The 19,276-nt window shown below is 39.5% G+C and overlaps 2 protein-coding genes across 2 annotated transcripts; both read right to left on the bottom strand.

Moving 5' to 3' along the window:
• Positions 1-1,085: 1,085 nt before the first annotated feature.
• On the bottom strand, positions 1,086-4,657 carry LOC113036184 (cytochrome P450 2A9-like). Its single transcript, XM_080289080.1, has 5 exons — positions 4,634-4,657; positions 3,550-3,712; positions 3,260-3,409; positions 1,728-1,888; positions 1,086-1,553 (listed from the first exon to the last, which is right to left on the bottom strand). The coding sequence occupies exons 1-5, from the start codon at positions 4,655-4,657 to the stop codon at positions 1,362-1,364; spliced, it is 690 nt and encodes a 229-aa protein (XP_080145206.1). The 3' UTR covers positions 1,086-1,361.
• Positions 4,658-5,791: 1,134 nt separating this feature from the next.
• LOC113036797 (cytochrome P450 2G1-like) lies at positions 5,792-12,753 on the bottom strand. The gene is made up of 9 exons (XM_026193296.2): positions 12,565-12,753; positions 12,274-12,436; positions 11,983-12,132; positions 8,946-9,106; positions 7,936-8,112; positions 7,594-7,735; positions 7,262-7,449; positions 6,994-7,135; positions 5,792-6,821 (listed from the first exon to the last, which is right to left on the bottom strand). Exons 1-9 carry the CDS (start codon positions 12,730-12,732, stop codon positions 6,640-6,642), a joined length of 1,473 nt encoding a protein of 490 aa, XP_026049081.2. The 5' UTR covers positions 12,733-12,753; the 3' UTR covers positions 5,792-6,639.
• Positions 12,754-19,276: the final 6,523 nt, after the last annotated feature.

Genomic DNA, 19,276 nt, shown 5'->3' on the forward strand with positions numbered 1-19,276 from the left:
ATTGTTAAGTGTGTCTTTTGTTGTTCCCTATCTTACTTTGTCTGATGGTCCAAAATTATTATTTTTTTAAAGTCACGTGGTTAGCCAGGGGACTGAAAGAGTCTAATTTGAGCAGTTTGCAGTTCATCTAGTTGAAGGGTTATATTTATCTAATATCTAATGTTAAGTATCAACTGGATCATGAAATGCACCTTTAAATGGAAGAATAGATGACAGGTATTGTAGAAGCTTTGTGAATTAAGCTTCTACAATACTCACTTTTTTTGATTAAAGTCTTGTTATTAAGCAAATAATAAGTAATTATTGATATAACACAGTTACATATTACAAGTTAACTGCAGACTGCAGACATGGTGCTTCAGCAGCATGATGACAATGACAATGAAAAATGTCTTCATGGCGAAGACCAGAAATGAAGGTTTGACCATTTTGGGGATCGGCCCGAGTTTCGCCGTAATCGACAACAAAGTAAAGCTAGTTTTCGGCTACGAGCCCGACACGGAACCCGACGTATTATCCAGAGGTCCCTTTACTACAGTTCGGAGCCGTGGACCTGTTTTATATACACGTGGAATAGTTTTCTATATGAGATGCCTAATGTCCACCTTATATTAACCTCCTAAGACCCAAACTCTTTCATGGCATGCATTTTTAATTTCTCTTTCCTATTTGGGCAGATTGGGACCTGATGAATGTAAAAACAAAGAATTTCCAGATTTTATTTTATTTTTTTTTTTTTTACATGATTTTTGTTTCTGAGAAAAATGAGATCCACATATGAGGACCCCAAAGCGCTTTACACAACCAGTCATCCACCCATTCACACACACATTCGCACACTGGTGATGGCAAGCTACATTGTAGCCACAGCCACCCTGGGGCGCACTGACAGTATTCAGAATACGTTACTCTCATTGAGTAACGTAACGGAATATGTTACAAAATACATTTTGGGGCATGTATTCTGTAATCTGTAGTGGAATATATTTTAAAAGTAACCTTCCCAACACTACAAGTTGGTAATATTTTTTGTGTATTCCTACCCTGTATTTTGGGGTGTTTAATCAGCACAGTGAGAGCTCAGGGTGTAGCTGGTGGTCTCTGTTCCAGCAACAAACAGATTCAATACAGTAGAAACCAAGTTGTCGTAGTTGAACTCACTTGAGGGATTGTCCTTTTCCTAAGGAGACAAATTAGGAATATTTTTGTCTCAAAAGAAATTACAAAAAAAAACAACTAAATGCCTTTTCAGCAGCAGGCAACAGACCCACTTGAAATATAGTTTGAATAAATAATACATATTTGAATGCATCATCTCTACTGAAAAAGTCCTAAGTGTCCTTAACAAAGCAACTGATCCTTCAGTTCTTTCCAACCTGATTAATTCTGATGAGGAAGCAGTCAGTGTAGCCTCTGTGGGAGCTGGGGTCCAGGGTCTCTTTGTGCTCTTGGATTTCCCTCTTGATAAAATCTCTGGCCTCCTTTACATGTCCAAAAATAGTTTGGTGGTAGCCAGGAAGATGGTCCATGATCCAGGGAAAGATGTTGTACATCTTCCGGGGAAAAACAAAACAGCTTTATTTGTTTAAAGACGTGTGGAAACATGCAATAAATTTTATTGTGTATCAATTTTTTGGACAACACACTTCAGGTTTGTTGGTTTGGAGGTAATAATGTAGAACTATTCAATCAGTATGTTTGTCTTTTTTTTTATTATGCCCACTGACCTGACCAAGAGGACTACTGTTAAACCTTGTGACCTTAGGCATGATGGTCAGAAGGTGCAGGAACTGCTTGTCTTCAAAACTGAAGCGTTCCCCAAAAAACAGGCAGCAGATCACATTAGAAATGGTGCTGCTTAACACAAATTGGGGGTCAAATGGTTTACCTGGAGAAAAAAGGAAAACGACAGTTGGAAATAGTTAGCAAAGTTACGAATTACAAATACAACTATGTGAAATCTTTATTTAAATAAATCATCTCATTTAGCTTATAGTTTCTCTTTGAAGAAAGATTTGACAATGAGAAACAGTCTCAACCATCAACACAAGACAGCATTATGATTAACAAAAGAAAAATATCCACCTTAATCAATTGAAGTCAACTAAAGCTAATTATCATATGATGATAACATGAAGTTCAATAATGAAGTCATCTGTCTGGATTTCTGGGCTTTTCGACTGCAACTCTTTTCTTTTTCTCACTTCCGCTTTCCTGTTTTTAAATCGAATTCTTTCATCATCACAATGATTCAATAATTTGATTTGTTTTTCTATAAATTTCTAATAAAAAAGTCTCTATTCAATGTGCTTTAAATCACAGTGTGTTTCTGTCATTTTACCTTTCGAATTCCCCCTCAGCCATGTCCACTTTATCATTGTTGCTCATCCAAGACTCCAGCTGTGTTATTATTCCACCAGCATCGAGGCCCATAGGTATTGTGCTATTTTCTGCCATTGCTGAATTTCCACCCTTCTATATTAGAATCTACTTGCCAAACATGTTGTTGTACTTCACTGTCTGCTATGGAGTAAATACTTGATATTTGTTTTGGATTGTTTGTTTCTAGAATGTACTCCAGTAGTAATAGGGTGAACGTCTAACACAAGGAGCCACACACACACCTACAGCCCAGTTAGGATCAACAAATACACTGACACACATTTATTTGTACTGTGAGAGGACTCTGAGGCTGCAAACTCTTCACATAAAGTATATAACTGTAAATCAGCATGGGTAATTTAATCTTTTCCAAGCGCATCAGTCATGTCACAGCAAGCTGACGTTATAAATGATGCTTTAGTGTTTTAGCAGGATATGCAATACTTTATGTTTTCTATGCAAAGATTAAAGAGTTCAGACAAAACAGGATTTGTACATGAATTACAAAATCTGATAGTTGTAGACTTCGCCATATGTTACTAAATTATTTGATGTATTTTATCAAAATGTTAATGCGTGTTGTTGCATTTTGTTACATATTTAGTTTTGTTTCCCTAACCTCTCTTACTACTACAGCCTATTTCTTGTGCAGGCACAAATGAAGAGTTTTGTAGTGTTTCCAAGAAATGTTCTTGTTATTAAGTTTCCTTTTTTTCAAAGTGACAGTAACTTCTCAGGTAAATATTGAATTGAACATTTTTTGGTCATATTCAAGCTACTGTACTCGAAAAAGAGTGAAAGACTCGAGCAGTGATTGAGGGAAAAAGAAAAACAGCAGTCCTTTTTCAAATCCACCCTCAACATGTTGAAAACGCACCTTTAAATGTACGTATGTGAACCCTCAAGTGTTGGCTGACTTCTTGGATCCATTCTTCCATCCCCTTGCGTCCCATCCCAAAGTCTCTCAGGGTTGTGAGTGTGAAGCGTCGCAGCTGGCTCCAGCGCTTCCCATTACTGATTACTAAACCTGAGAAGATGAAATGTCAAGCTTAGGAAAACTTTTACACAAACTGTTATTTGAAATTTCTTTATTTTCATGTAAAGTTGATTTGGAGTCATGCCAAAGAAATCACTCGTCTTGAAAAATGATATATGGTGTCTTGTTACCATAACCATTGGTAGCTTTGAACAGAAATGGTACGGGCATTCTGCCTGTGAAGTCATCTGCCTGATCCACCAAGGCGTCTTTCACAGCATCATACCCCACCAGAACCACTGTCCGCTGCCAGCCCATGTACAGTGTCATCACAGGACCATAGGTTTCACTGAACTAAGACAAAGCTAAGAAGAAAAAAACCTTTTTTGTATTCATGCAACGTCAGCACGCAGCTAAAATAAAAATCCAGACAGTAATGGAGTGTGCTCTTGAGACTGAAGAAGTCACTTGGATGAGTGACGAAACGTTTCTCCCACAAAACGCTACGTCCAGATGAACAGAATCCACTTTTGGGGAGTGTGCCCTTGTTTATTCTTAAGTTACTGAACAATTTAACAATATGAAAAATCCTGGAGGTCCTGGAGGCAGGCGATACTTCCTTCTTTTTACACTAAACAGCCACAGCAGAGCTAAGATTAGCCCTGCCAAGATCACTGTGGCAGAAAACTCCATAATGTTGTATTTTGTATTTTTGTCCTTCCTTATATACCTACTTTCTCTCTGTGATTGGCTTCTGTAGCTAGTTTATGTTTAACAGGGGTTTGGCTGGTTGGACACACATGACCAATGTGATGTTTTAATCTTGTGCACCTTAGCACACTTTTACCTTGTTAATGATGCTCATTGACAAAAAGATGTTGCAACATTTGATTTGAATAATAAAGTCAAAACATGTAAACCATCCTCATTTGACAGTCTACACTGCCCTCTACTGGAATCAAGATTTGGCCCACACACTGCTCTGGCACCTGTTTGAACATTTACACGCTGTCTGCAACAGCATACGTAACTATTATAAAATAGGTTCAGTTTCTAATACAAATCTGCTCTCTTACCAAACCAATCAACTCTGTGAAATGAATCCAAGCAATCCAATACTGTGCTTCACTCGTAGAAACATAAAATATGTTTACAGTGAATGCTGTTAAAGTAGTAAATACTTATGATCTAAATTTGAAAGGAACATTTCACAAAAATCTTTGTCAGACTTTATTTGGATTGTTTATTTTCTTTTTCATATGAAACTGGGTTTACCTGCTCAGCACTAAGGAGAAACATAGTGATTACAATTTAATGTTCAAGACTAGGTGTTTACATAAAAACATATGCTTTGTTGACAGGCCTAAAGTAATTTGTACTAGCTATTAGTTAACTTATAAGTGCAACACATACTGTTTATATTGCTTTTGCATTTGGTTTGGTTCCATTTTGAACCGAGTCAAGGAATCCGTCATAATGTGTCTATACCAAATTTTGAACTATGTATCAATTTAGAAAGCAGCAACAAGTTACCTGAAATTAGTAAATGCACTATTCATTTTTTTTTATTAATTTCAACACCATAAACAGAGATAATATATTTTTTAGATTTTACATCATTTATTTTGAAAAAAATTAAACCCACTAGTCATGTCATACTGCAAACAATGAGCATGACATTTGTAATTATTGATAGAAAACAGTTGTATATTAACATAAAGCCCTAAAATAAAGACATGGTGCTTCAGCATCATGATGACAATGCAAAAACAAGCAGATATGAAGGTTGACTTTAAAGAATAAAGCAATGTGCTTCTGGAAGAAGATAGATATCCTTCAATTCTATACTAGAGGATGACTAGTTTTTCTTAAGTTAATGGGGATTCTATTGGAGCACTCTACAAGTAGTAATAACAGGCTGCTCTGATGGTATGCTTTGACCATTTTCAATTCAATTCAATTCAATTTTCAATTCAATTTTATTTATACAGCCCCAAATCACAACAACAATCACCTCAAGACGCTTTATATTTTAAGACAGACCCAGCAATAATATATACATAGAAAAATCCAAAAATTATATTGTGTTTTCAAATGATTAACTTTAGGTCTACCATGTCAGTACTTGTAAATGCTGTCAGTATTTACAGTATTGTCTTTAGCTTTGTCTGACATGACATAATGTTGCCTATGTGTTTACTTGGACATCCACTGGCTGTCTGGCACATAGGTCACTCAGTGTAACCTTTTTAAAGCTCCTCAATCATTAACATTTATTGATATTGTGACTGTTGGTGTTGTAATAGTGTGGTTACAATGAATATATTGATCCACTCTGGTGCAACAATTAACTGCTATTTGTTACAGTTAAAATTTTGTTTTAAAGATCTTTTTTGATTTCTTAGAAAAGCAAGGGTATGCATGAAGCTGTAATGCTTTTGCAGGTTATGTAGTATCTTTATTTTGAATCCACTGCATCCAGATATACATAAGGAATAAAGAGTACAGGCAAAGCAGGTTTCATACATGAGCTATGCAATACAGCAAAATTCCAACTGTCATCTATTAGATAACCTTTGTATTCTGTTACTTGTTTGTTTATACTCATTGCTAGTTAGTTTATGTTTGACAGAGAGTTGGCAGGAGCACCGCATTAGAGCACAGGTGAGCCATGTGATCTTCCTGTTCACCTTAGTACACCTATTTCTCATTTCATTGCCAAACAGCTATTACAACATTTGACCTGATTTCTATAATCAAAACATGTAAAACAGCTCCGTCCTCTTCACCAAGATTGCACGTTAATGATTCACAGGAATGACTCAGGGCGTGGATATTCTTTATCATCAACTCTGAAAGACTTGTTGAAATTATTATATAAAACCTATGAGTAACTTTATCGTGTTTCTGTGTTTGTGTTTTGACAAAAAAAAAAAATGAAAGAAACAAAAAAAACAAACAACAACAACAACAACAACAATTTGTCAGTAAATTCACTATTTAGTTTAAAACACTACAGAAACTCTTAGAACTTAGATTCAGCACATTATTTGAAATCATGCCTTCCCAGCTAAAACCCCACATCTCACTTATATTATTATTATTTCATGTCTTTTTTCTATATCACAGACATAACAGCAAAAATTTATTGCACATTCATTTAACTCTACTTTTAATTGTGCATTTAATGTTACTGCACCACATTAACGCAATGCAGCATGTTGTAGAGATCCATGTCAGTGATAGTGCTGCAAATGATGACAGACTGAGTGGCTCTCATTTTAACGTGCTGTAGCTATGATTTGATGACTTCGAGGTAAATTGGCAAAGCTGCTGTACTCTGGATCGAGGTCTACACTGTCAGGGCCTCCTTCACAGGAAAAGGTGAAATCCTGCAGCAGTGAGACTACGAAGATAAAAAGCTCCATACGAGCAAGAGACTCGCCAACACACGCTCTCTTCCCTGTAAAGACACACAATCACAAATCACTCTATGGTAACCAAAATTGCTTGTTCTTATTAATTTAGGCTTTCTACCTTACAATAATAAGTGCCTTGAGGCCAGGTTAGCTGATTTATATAGAGCTACAGCTGAAAATTGTATAATTTATCAACTGTGTCAGGACTTTATGTACCTGCAGAGAATGGCATGAATGCAGGATTTTTCTTGAAGTTGCCGTTATGGTCCAGGAAGTGCTGGGGATTGAAGAACCTGGGAGTGGCCCATTGCTTTTCCTCTTTCAGCACAGAGTGCAAGAAAGGAATAATTACAGTGTCCTGTTCAGAACAAATATGTTGTTAGTCTATTGATGCTTTTAATACTTTTGACATTAACCCCTGACATGATGCACAATGGACTTAATACTGACTGTAATACGTATAATGTCTTGGAATTAAGAATACCTTTGGGATTGTATAACCCCTGAAGGATATGTCATTCAGTGCATAGTGAGGTACGCTGAAGGGCACAATGTCAAGAAAACGTTGGACCTCATGGATGACAGCATCTGAAAATGGGAGGGACTTCCTGTCGTGCATCCTGGGACAACGATCTTTTCCAATTACAGTGTCAATCTCTTGCTGCATTTTCTCTGGACAAAGCAAAACAAAAACTATAACCGCTCTGATCTGTTTGTAATGACTGCTAAGTTTTAGATTCACAAACAGACTTATCCCTAACTATAATATATTTAGGGCTAAAAGCAAGTTGGTAATACTTTTTTCTGTACACCTACCCTGTATTTTGGGGTATTTAATCAGCACACTGAGAGCATATCTCAGGGTGGAGCTGGTGGTCTCTGTTCCAGCAACAAACAGATTCAGTACAGTAGAAACCAAGTTGTCATAATTGAACTCACTTGAGGGATTGTCCTTTTCCTAAGGAGACAAATTAGGAATATTGTTGTCTCAACAGAAACCAAATTTAAAATACTCAAATGCCTTTTTAGCAGCACATAACAGACCAGCTCGAAATATAGTTTAAATAATTCCAACCTGTTTAATGCAAATACGGAAAAAAGAACGACACAATGCAAAGTGCCCTAAACAAAGCAACTGATCCTTCAGTTCTTTCCAACCTGATTAATTCTGATGAGGAAGCAGTCAATGTAGTCTCTGGGGGAGCTGGGGTCCAGTGTCTGTTTGTGCTCTTGGATTTTCCTCTCGATAAAATCTCTGGCCTCCTCTGCATGCCCAAAAATAGTTTGGTGGTAGCCAGGAAGATGCTCCATGAGCCGGGGAAAGATGTTGTACATCTTCAGGAGGGAAAAACACAGCAGCTTTATTTGTCTAAAGACGTATGAAAATATGCAATCAGTATTACTGAGTATTAATTCTTTAGACAACACACTTCGTGTCAGGGACCTGGATCTGAGCGACCCAGGGTCCATGAGCAGCTATGGACTGATATAATATATTATGTATGTTGGCTGCACTGTGCTGCTGTTCTTGTGTTCTCCATGCTTGTATGTATAGGCAAGTGGATGTGTCTGTGAGTGAGCACTGGGTTTCAGGCAGGCCTGGTGGGTGTGTCCCGTCTGGAGACTGGCCACACCTAAAGCAGATGATCACACACACCTGCAGCTAATGAAGCCTAGTCAGGGAGCTACTTAAGAGTGTGGATGAGCGCGTCTTGGTCGTCTTGGTGTGGGATCGTTGTGTGAGACTCCATGTTAGTGGGCTTCGTGAGCCAAGTTAAGTGAGTGCATGCCTGAGTGTCCTGACGGTTGCTTCTTTGTTATTTTCTCCAGGAAGGAGCATGGAAGACAAGAGCAGCGAGCACTGGGTGCGCGGACACACAGGAGCAGAAGAGCACGGACTTGTGGGTGGAAGACACGACATGGGAGTCAAGGGAACACACTGGGATTTATTATTCTGTGTATTATTTACACCACTGTAAATAAAGGCACTGTTTATCATAAAGAGTCTAGCATTTGGGTCCTCCTTCCTCACATCCCCACGGTTGGCCAGTGCTAACTGTGACACTTCAGCGTTGTTGGTTTGGAGGTAAAAAATGCAGAACTATCTGATCAGTATGTTTGTTGTATTTTTTTTATATGTTAATTTTTTTGTAATCATGTCCACTGACCTGACCAAGAGGAGTACTGTTGAACCTTATGATCTTAGTTATGATGGTCAGAAGGTGCAGGAACTGCTTGTCTTCAAAACTGAAGCGTTCCCCAAAAACCAGGCAGCAGATCACATTAGAAACAGTGCTGCTTAACAAAAATTGGGGGTCAAATGGTTTACCTGGAGAAAAAAGGAAAAAGACAGTTGGAAATAGTTTGCAAAGTTACGAATTAAAAATGCAAATGTTAGGTTTTTATTTAAATAAATCATCTAATTTAGTTTAGTTTCTTTTGAAGAAAGATTTGACAGTAAGAAACTTTCTGTCAGTTGGCTGGGTCTGTGACCCAGCATTTTCAAGTTTATGGTCTTTTTGTGAATTTTTTGTTTGGAATGATGCATCCATCCATTCGCTTCCGCTTATCCTTTTCAGTGTCGCAGGAGCCTATCCCAGCTGTCATAGGGCGAGAGGCAGGGTACGCCCTGGACAGGTCACCAGTCTGTCGCAGGGCTAACACACAGAGACAGGCAACCATTCGCGCTCACATTCACTCCAGCATTCACACCTATGGGCAATTTGGATTAATCAATTAACATATCCCCACAAACTGCATGTCTTTGGATGGTGGGAGGAAGCTAGAGTACCCGGAGGTAACCCACACAAACACATGCAAGAACATGCAAACTGCACACAGAAAGATCCCAGCCTGATGATGGAATTGACCTTCCTGCTGTGTGGCAACAGCTGACCACCGTGCAACTGTGCTGCACCATGGATGGGTGGTTGGCACTAAATAAAAGAAAAATAGAAAACTTCATGGATGTAGTTTTCTATTATTTAGTATTAACTTACTCTTAGCATTGGCAGTATGCTTAGTTACATTTGCTTCCATGTTGTCTGGTCCAGGTGTCTCGTCTCCCCTTCCTGTCCCATGTCTGTCCTTTCTGTCATGTCTCGTTCCCTCTTTCTCAAGTGCCCCTTGTTTAAGTCTCCCTCTCTCTCTAGTGCTCCCTCACTCTTGTTCTCCCTCGGTCCCTCTGTCTGTCTCTCATGTTTGCTTTCTCTTGAACCTTGTGTCAAGCTTGTGCTTCCCAGTTTACATCTCTCCACGTTTCCTGCTTTATTTTGACGGTCTTGTGTTCCATGTTCAGTATTAGTTTTGCTTGCCCTTTGGTGTCATGTTGATTTGTGTCAGCTGTGTTCCCCATATGTTTCCACTTCCCACATTACCCTTCTGTGTATTTAACTCCTCTGTCTCCCTTTGTTCACTGTCAGGTCGTCTGTTTTCCTCTCCTTATGATCCATGGATTTAATGTTGTCTTTAGTCTCAGTTTTTGCACGCTCCTTTTCATGTTAATGTTTTTCTTGTCTAGTCTTAGTGTTTCCCAGTTTAGGTTATAGTTTAGTTTTTGCCTTTGCCTTTTGCTTTTGTGTTTTCATCAGCCAAAATAAACAACTCGCTTTTTGTTGTACTCCAGTCTTGTTTCTTGTTATTCTGCTTCTTTGTCTGCTCCACAAATATACTGGCCATTCGGCTGTTTACACTTTCACAACAACCGACAAAAGAGAGCATTATGATAAACAAAAAAAGTTCTTCACATTAATCAACTGAAGTCCACTAAGGTTAATTATCATATGATGATATCATGAAGTTCAATAATGAAATCATTTGTCTGGATTTTTGGGCTTTTGGATTGCAATTCTTTTCTTTTTCTCACTTCTGCTTTCCTCTTTTTAAATCGAATTCTTTCATCATCACGCTGATTCTCTAATTTGATTTGATTTTCATAACAAAAAAATCTCTGCTCTGTGTAAATCTCAGTGTTTTTCTGTCATTCTACCTTTCAAAATCTCCCTCAGCCATGTCCACTTTATCATTGTTGCTCATCCAAGTCTCCAGCTGTGTTATTATTACCACCAGCATGTGCTATCTCCTGCCATTGCTGAATTTCCACCCTTCTATGTTGCTTCATTGGAATCTACTTGCCAAATACTTTGTTGTACTTCACTGTCTGCTATGGAGTAAATACTTAAGTATTTTTTTGGATTGTTTGTTTCTAGCATGTACCCCAGTAGTCACGAGGTTAACACAAAGCTAACACAAAGAGGCAGACAAACACACACCTACAGCCAGGTTAGGATGAACAAATACACTGAAACCCATTTGTTTGTACTGTGAGAGGACTCTGAGGCTGCAAACTCTTCACATAAAGGCCCAGACTAACCAGAGAGCAGCATTACTCCATTATAGTGTAATTACACTTTAAGTATTAACAGCAGCATAGTTCCTAGGCATGGCACAAAATTATCTGTGTTCACGCCTACTTACTCTCTGTTATATAGGCCACTCTGTATAAACTGATTTTGCTCCAAACTTGTGGTTAGATCATTAACTTTTATTGATAATATTCTCCTGAGACCTAGCCTATTCAGTTAAGTCCTCTGCAGCTGACACACAAATCACAAAAAAAGTTTGACTGAAAAATCCATTTTTCCTCAGTTTTCAGGTGGATATGACAATTGAAAGTAAATAATTTTATTAAAACATATAACTGTAAATTGGCATGGATAAGTTTATCCTTTCCAAGTGCATCACTCATGTCACAGCAAGCAGACGCTATAAACGATACTTTAGTGTTTTAGCATGTTATGCAATATTCCATGTCTTCTGTTCAAACGTTAAAGAGTTCAGACAAAGCAGGATTTGCATGTTAATTGCAAAATCTGATAGACTTCAAATGTTACTGAATTATTTGACATATTTTATCAACACTTTTATGTGTATTTGGTGCATTTTGTTACATATTTATTTTTGCTTCTTACTACAGCCTATTTCTTGTGCAGGCACAAATTAAGAGTTTTAGAAATGTTCTTGTTATTATGTTTTATTTCTTAAACTGCCAGTCAATTCTGAGGTAAATATTGAATTGAAATCTTTTTTGTCATAGTCAAGCTACTGTACTGGAAAAAGAGAGAGAGAAGCAATGATTGAGCAATGAATGATTTTTCAAATCCACCCTGTATGTAATATGTGCCCATACAATAGCTAAAAACGCACCTTTAAATGTACGTATGTGAACCCTCAAGTGTTCGCTGACTTCTTGGATCCATTCTTCCATCCCCTTGCGTCCCATCCCAAAGTCTCTCAGGGTTGTGAGTGTGAAGCGTCGCAGCTGGCGCCAGCGCTTCCCATTACTGATTACTAAACCTGAGAAGATGAAATGTCAAGATTAGGAAAAACTTTTACACTAACTATTATTTGAAATTTCTTTATTTTCATGTAAAGTTGACTTAGAGTCATGCCAAAGAAATCACTCGTCTTGAAAAATGATATATGGTGTCTTGTTACCATAGCCCTTGGTAGCTTTGAACAGAAATGGTATGGGCATTCTGCCTGTGAAGTCATCTGCCTGATCCACCAAGGCTTCTTTCACAGCATCATACCCCACCAGAACCACTGTCCGCTGCCAGACCATGTACAGTGTCATCACAGGACCATAGGTTTCACTGAACTAAGACAAAGTAAAAAGCCTTGTTTATATTTATGCAACGTCAACATGCAGCTAAAATAAAAATCCAGAACAGTAATGGAGGGTGCTCTTGTTTATTCTTACTGAACAATTAAAAATTCCAAACTCACCTTAAGTATGCTTTTAAAAGGTACTTTTTTGTCTATTTGTGGCAGGTTTCCTAGAAGAGGAAGTGGAGCAGGTCCTGGAGGCAGGCGATACTTCCTTCTTTTTACACTAAACAGCCACAGCAGAGCTAAGATTAGCCCTGCCAAGATCACTGTGGCAGAAAACTCCATAATGTTGTATCATTTTTTTATTTTTGCCCTTCCTTATATACCTACTTTCTCTCTGTGATTGGCTCCTGTAGCTAGTTTATATTTAACAGAGGTTTGGCTGGTTGGACACACATGACCAATATGATGCTGTAATCTTGTGCACCTTATCACACTTTTACCTCATTAATGATTCTCATTGACAAAATCCTTTGCAATACTTGATTTGAATAATAAAGATAAAAACTTTGCTAGATTTAAATAGAAAATTGGTGTAAAATATCCATAACAATAATTGGCAATAATGTAAATTTGCTGCACTACAAACTTGATAATGATGCCAACTAACACAAAATATAACCAGACCTTGTTGATAAGAACAACTGATAATAAAATCTCACATGAACGACAGTTATTTGACAGTCTACACTGCCCCCTACTGGAATCAAGATTTGACCCACAAACTGCTCTGACACCTGTTTGAACAGTTATATGCTGTCTGTAACAGCATAGGCACATATAAACTAATAGTGAATGCTGTTTAAGTAGCAAATACTCATGATCTAAAAGCAGCATTTCACAAAATTATTCAATATCAAGTCTTTTTCAGACTTTATTTGGATTGTTTATTTTCTTTTTCATATGAAACTGGGGTTACCTGCTCAGCACTAAGGAGAAACATAGTTTTGTTAAGTTTAAACAGCAATTACAATTTGATGTTCAAAAAACCTTTATGCTTTGTTGACACGTCTAAAGTAATTTGTACTAGCTGTTAGTTAACTTATAACTGGAACACATACTGTTTATATTTCATGCCTGTGCTTATTGGTTTGGTTCAATTTTGACCCGAGTCAAAAATTCCCTAATAATGTGTCTATAGTAAATGTTGAACTATGTATCCATTTAGAAACCAGTAACAAGTTACCTGAATTTAGTAAATGGATAATTAATTAATAATCCATTAAGTTCAGAGAGCAGAGAGAATGTATTTATATAAATTATGACACAATCTGATGTTCTATTTTATATGAAAGGATAACGCTGATTAATGATTTAAATATGTTTTTTTAAAGTGGAAATGATTATAACATTCTTAAACATTCATATAAAGTTATATAATCATTATGACTGTTAAAGACAGGTATAACTGAATTATCATTAAATAAAATCCTTGCAACTGCAATTTATAATTATTAACAGTGAATAATATTTAGAAAGAACTTGATTTTTGCAAACTAAACCATTCAATGTCATGGACACTGTGTTCTGTGCCCACATTTACAGTATTGTATTCTTTGCAGTCAGCAGAAAACGTCTGGTTGGTTTCTTTATGATTATGTTCTCAGTTTGTCTTATAGTTTTGTTACCCTTTGGAATCTACTTTCTGCTTGTGGTTCATATTTAATTCTTTGTTTTTCAGTGTTTTGTGCCTCTCCTGTGTTCTCTTGAATTATGTCAAGACTTTTTCTCTGTCTCTCATTTTTCCTTATCATGTTACTTCCTGTTTTATTTTGGTAGTCTTTTGTTCTTTGTGTCTTGTGGCTGTTTTACCTCCTTTTGTCATTATCAGTGACTAGTTCCACATGTTCCCATCTTTTCCCTATTCCCCAGGCCCCTGTGTATATATAGCTCTGTCTTTGTTTTACTCCTTATAACTTCCTTAGAATAAACACCTTCAAGTTTGAAACTATTGCTTTCAGAAGGAATCCCTCCAAGGGATGCATTACAGCCAAGTGGAAGAGTTTAAATATCTTGCTCTTGTTCACAAGTAATATGTAATAGGCTTCTTGGTTTTCTGAAGGTTGATGTACTAGCACTGGCAAGGAATTTAATTTCATGGAGTGAACCTGTGTATACAACAGCCTGTCCTGCAGCTATGCTCCAGTATGGGACGCAGACCCATCGTCTTCATCGGGTGGAAGTAAGCATCGCAAGTGTTTGGAAGCAGGGAGGGGGGTGAGTGTGTGTCTGTTTCAGTGCACATGCATATGTATGCATGTGTGTGTGTGTCCCATGTTCAACTGAGAGAGACCGTCCTTTCACCTGGTTAAGCAAAAAGTCAACAGTCCTCCAGCCGATGTAGGTGGCCTTGAGGCTTGAAGGATAGGGTCAGAGAGTCAAAACACAGTCTTGTAATCTGGGAGAAATTGTTGTGCCAGCCAGTCATTCGGTCTTGGAGCCATTTGCCCTTGGAGCCTTCTGGCTGGCCCCGGGCAGCCACATGAAGATAATGGTTGTTTGGGTTAGGGTCAGAATCTCATCTCTGATTTTTGCAGATGATGTGGTTCTGTTGGCTTCATCGGGTGAGGGCCTCCAGCTCGCACTGGAACGGTTCGCAGCCGAGTGTGAAGCAGCGGGAATGAGGATCAGCACCTCCAAATCTGAGGCCATGGTTCTCAGCCGGAAAAGGGTGGAGTGCCCACTCCGGGTCGGGGATGAGTTCCTGCTCCAAGTGGAGGAGTTCAAGTATCTCGGGGTATTGTTCGCGAGTGATGGGAGAAGGGAGCCGGAGATCGACAGACGGATTGGGGCTGCAGCTGCAGTAATGCGGACGCTGCACCGGTCCGTCGTGGTGAAGAGGGAGCTGAGTGTAAAAGCGAAGCTCTCAATTTACCGGTCGATCTACGTCCCTACCCTCACCTATGGCCACGAGCTGTGGGTAGTGACCGAAAGAATGAGATCGCGGATACAAGCGGCGGAAATGAGCTTCCTCCGAAGGGTGGCTGGCCTCTCCCTTAGAGATAGGGTGAGAAGTTCGGTCATCCGGGAGGGGCTCAGAGTAGAGCAGCTGCTGCTCCACATCGAAAGGAGCCAGCTGAGGTGGTTCGGGCATCTGACAAGGATGCCCCCTGGGCGCCTCCTGGGTGAGGTGTTCCAGGCATGTCCCACCGGGAGGAGGCCCCGGGGCAGACCCAGGACACGCTGGAGAGATTATATCTCTCGGCTGGCCTGGGAACGCCTTGGTGTTCCCCCGGATAAGCTGGAGGAGGTGGCTGGGGAGAGGGAGGTCTGGGCCTCTTTGCTTAGGCTGCTGCCCCCGCGACCCGGCTCCGGATAAAGCGGATGAAGATGGATGGATGGATGGATGGATGGGTTAGGTTTAGTGCAAACAAACTGCATCCAATTTCGCAGCTGATCTAATGTCCATCACTGGTCCCCAGACCTATTGATTCCCTGTTGCAGAGTCTTGAGCTTCTCCAAGATCTTATCCATATTGCGTTCAATAAGCACAGTCCGAGTACTCATGGCCTTGCCCATCGCATCGCCCAGAAGACGAGACTAGAGAAAGACGCAGAGCCAAGCAGGAAAGATTTTTTGTTTTTATGTTTCTTTTTGTGGCGGTATAAACAATGAAAGGTGGTGGATTGGCCAATTGGTCATGATTGACCCTCCCTCTCTTGTTGCTACTTCAATCATGAAACCGATTATCGGCTTTTCTCTATTGTTTGTTTATCGCCCACTCCGCGCCAGAAAGAGGAAACCAGTAGTGATGTGTCGGTCGCGAACGAAACGGCTCTTAGAGCTGGCTCTTTGACGTGAACGACACGTTTTTTTTTTCTTTCTCTCACCGACTTTCTCGCACTTTTTTTCACTTCACTCCGCACGTGAGCCTTGTGCTTGCGCTGGGCAGAGGGGGGTGGGGTGGTAGTTACACTCGCAGTAGCACAGGAACAGAGTGAAAGAGAGAGAAAGAGAGCCAGGGACAACAAGAGACAACACGATCACATTAGAAAGGTACAGTAATTGTCCACAACTGTTTTCAGTTGCGGATGATAAAGGATTCAGAAAGTTTATTCATGCAGTGAATCCTATGCAATTCCAAGCAGGAAAACACTCCCAAAAAAGCATCCCAGGCCTAAATGACAGAGAGTGTGCATCTTCATTTTGTTTTGCATATTTTAATTTATATTTGATTGTATTGTGGTTTGCAGTGTTTTATGTTGTTTCACTTTACATTTGTTTAAAAGGAAAAAGCTGAAAATTTAAATAGTTAAAAGCTGAAATGTAAATAATTGGTTTTTGAATTTTATAATTTATTTATTAAATTTTATGTGGAGTGAATAAATAAAAGTTTAATATTTAAGGTGGCAGCTAGAGACAAAGCAATTACAAACTCCAAAACACGAACAAATATAGATAGATAGATAGATAGATAGATAGATAGATAGATAGATAGATAGATAGATAGATAGATAGATAGATAGATAGATAGATAGATAGATAGATGATAAAGTTATTGAGAAATTTAAAGCAGGCTTAGGCTACAAAAAGATTTCCCAAGACTTGAACATCCCACGGAGCACTGTTCAAGCCATCATTCAGAAATGGAAGGAGTATGGTACAACTGTAAACCTATCAAGACAAGGCCGTCCACCTAAATTCACAGGCCGAACAAGGAGAGCGCTGATCGGAAATGCAGCCAAGAGGCCCATGGTGACTCTGGACGAGCTGCAGAGATCTACAGCTCAGGTGGGGGAATCTGTCCATAGGACAACTATTAGTCGTGCACTGCACAAAGTTGGCCTTTATGGAAGAGTGGCAAGAAGAAAGCCATTGTTAACAGAAAACCATAAGAAGTCCCGTTTGCAGTTTGCCACAAGCCATGTGGGGGACACAGCAAACATGTGGAAGAAGGTGCTCTGGTCAGATGAGACCAAAATGGAAATTTTTGGCCAAAATGCAAAACGCTATGTGTGGTGGAAAACTAACACTGCACATCACACTGAACACACCATCCCCACTGTCAGATATGGGGGTGCCAGCATCATGCTCTGGGGGTGCTTCTCTTCAGCAAGGACAGGGAAGCTGGTCAGAGTTGATGGGCAGATGGATGGAGCCAAATACAGGGCAATCTTCGAAGAAAACCTCTTGGAGTCTGCAAAAGACTTGAGACTGGGGCAGAGGTTCACCTTCCAGCAGGACAACGACCCTAAACATAAAGCCAGGGCAACAATGGAGTGGGTTAAAACAAGATATATCCATGTGTTAGAATGGCCCAGTCAAAGTCCAGATCTAAATCCAATCAAGAGTCTGTGGCAAGATTTGAAAACTGCTGTTCACAAACGCTGTCCATCTAATCTGACTGAGCTGGAGCTGTTTTGCAAAGAAGAATGGGCAAGAATTTCAGTCTCTAGATGTGCAAAGCTGGTAGAGACAAACCCTAAAAGACTGGCAGCTGTAATTGCAGCAAAAGGTGGTTCTACAAAGTATTGACTCAGGGGGCTGAATAATTACGCACACCCCACTTTGCAGTTATTTATTTGTAAAAAATGTTTGGAATCATGTATGATTTTCGTTCCACGTCTCACTTTGTATTGGTCTTTCACGTGGAATTCCAATAAAATTGATTCATGTTTGTGGCTGTAATACGACAAAGTGTGGAAAAGTTCAAGGGGCCGAATACTTTTGCAAGCCACTGTATATAGACGTATCTGACAACCTGGTGCCTGACCAAGAAGATCAAACCTCTGGCTAAGGCTTAGGGGTCCTACTACCATACCCGACTCCACTCAACCTGAACCTGCCTTTGTTACAGTATATATAATGATGCAGGTGAGTTGTTTTGTCAAAAAAATGTGTGCAATTGCAAGAAGCTCCTTGGGAAATTTATTTTTATTCTACACACTGTTAACATATCCAGAGGATTATTTAAGTTAAATTTGCCAATACTTACTAGATGAGAATTTAAATTCACAAGGTAACATATATTTTATTTGTATTTGGTGTAAGATACCGATAGAGAGTTAATACCATACAGCTTATGACAAAATTTGATCCGAAGTGATTGATGGCCCTAATCACGACCTTTTGACCTCCCCCCCGGAAGTGTGTAATGAGCGTGACGAATCGCATCCGGAGAAGGGGGGTGGGAAACCCCCCGCGTGTCGAATTGCATCCTGAGAAGGGGGGGTGAACCCCGGAAGCGCGCCATCTGTTGCTAACCGTGTCGAATTGCATCCTGAGAAGGGAGGGGGGAAACCTCCGGAAGCGCGTCATCTGTTGTTGGGAAAAAAAGTTTTTAGAGGGAGGGGGAAACCTCCGGAAGCGCGCCATCTGTTGGAGGGGAATAAAAAAGCAGAGAGGTGGAGTCCGTCACAATTTCTAAGGCACAGACACAAGATGGATTTCCTTCTGCAGCCCAGCAGCGTTCCTGTGTCCGATGAGATCTGCTCTCCCAAAGAAGAAGGCTTTGAATATGACATATTCAAATACAGCATATTTACTATGAAAGGCCTCGATCCGGACCTTATGACCCTACCGGAAATACTCCGGAAGTGTCTAGTCATTTTCAGACCTGATGCGTCATGTTCCCTAAGCACAGCGGTGATGCAGCAGATGATTCTGTGATGTATAGAGAGACAGAGCGGATGTAATTTTACTTTCTTAAGCTGCACCGGCGTTTGTAATGGAAATAAAGAGTGACTTCCTGTAGAGATTTCAATAGTATTTTATTTTCCTATAATACAGACGCTGTAAAAAAACCTTTAAGATACACCATAGCTTGTGATGAAAAGAAGAACTTTCTATCCGCTTGTAACCTACAGGCTGCCTATGTGTAAAAAACGAA

The sequence above is a fragment of the Astatotilapia calliptera genome, chromosome 14, assembly GCF_964374335.1.
Source record: "Astatotilapia calliptera chromosome 14, fAstCal68.1, whole genome shotgun sequence".
NCBI classification, from domain to species: Eukaryota; Metazoa; Chordata; class Actinopteri; order Cichliformes; family Cichlidae; genus Astatotilapia; species Astatotilapia calliptera.

Bases quoted from the DNA above. Each gene is read 5' to 3' on its own strand.
- LOC113036184 (XM_080289080.1), bottom strand. From the start codon at position 4,657: ATGTTTCTCCTTAGTGCTGAGCAG. The intron at 3,410-3,549 runs GTAACAAGACAC...TCATCTTCTCAG, and splicing joins CAAAGCTACCAATGGTTATG to GTTTAGTAATCAGTAATGGG. The intron at 1,889-3,259 runs GTGCGTTTTCAA...TTTTTTCTCCAG, and splicing joins TCACATACGTACATTTAAAG to GTAAACCATTTGACCCCCAA.
- LOC113036797 (XM_026193296.2), bottom strand. From the start codon at position 12,732: ATGGAGTTTTCTGCCACAGTGATCTTGGCAGGGCTAATCTTAGCTCTG. The intron at 8,113-8,945 runs GTCAGTGGACAT...TCCCTCCTGAAG, and splicing joins ACAGTACTCCTCTTGGTCAG to ATGTACAACATCTTTCCCCG. The intron at 7,450-7,593 runs GTAGGTGTACAG...TGCTTTGTCCAG, and splicing joins TAAATACCCCAAAATACAGG to AGAAAATGCAGCAAGAGATT.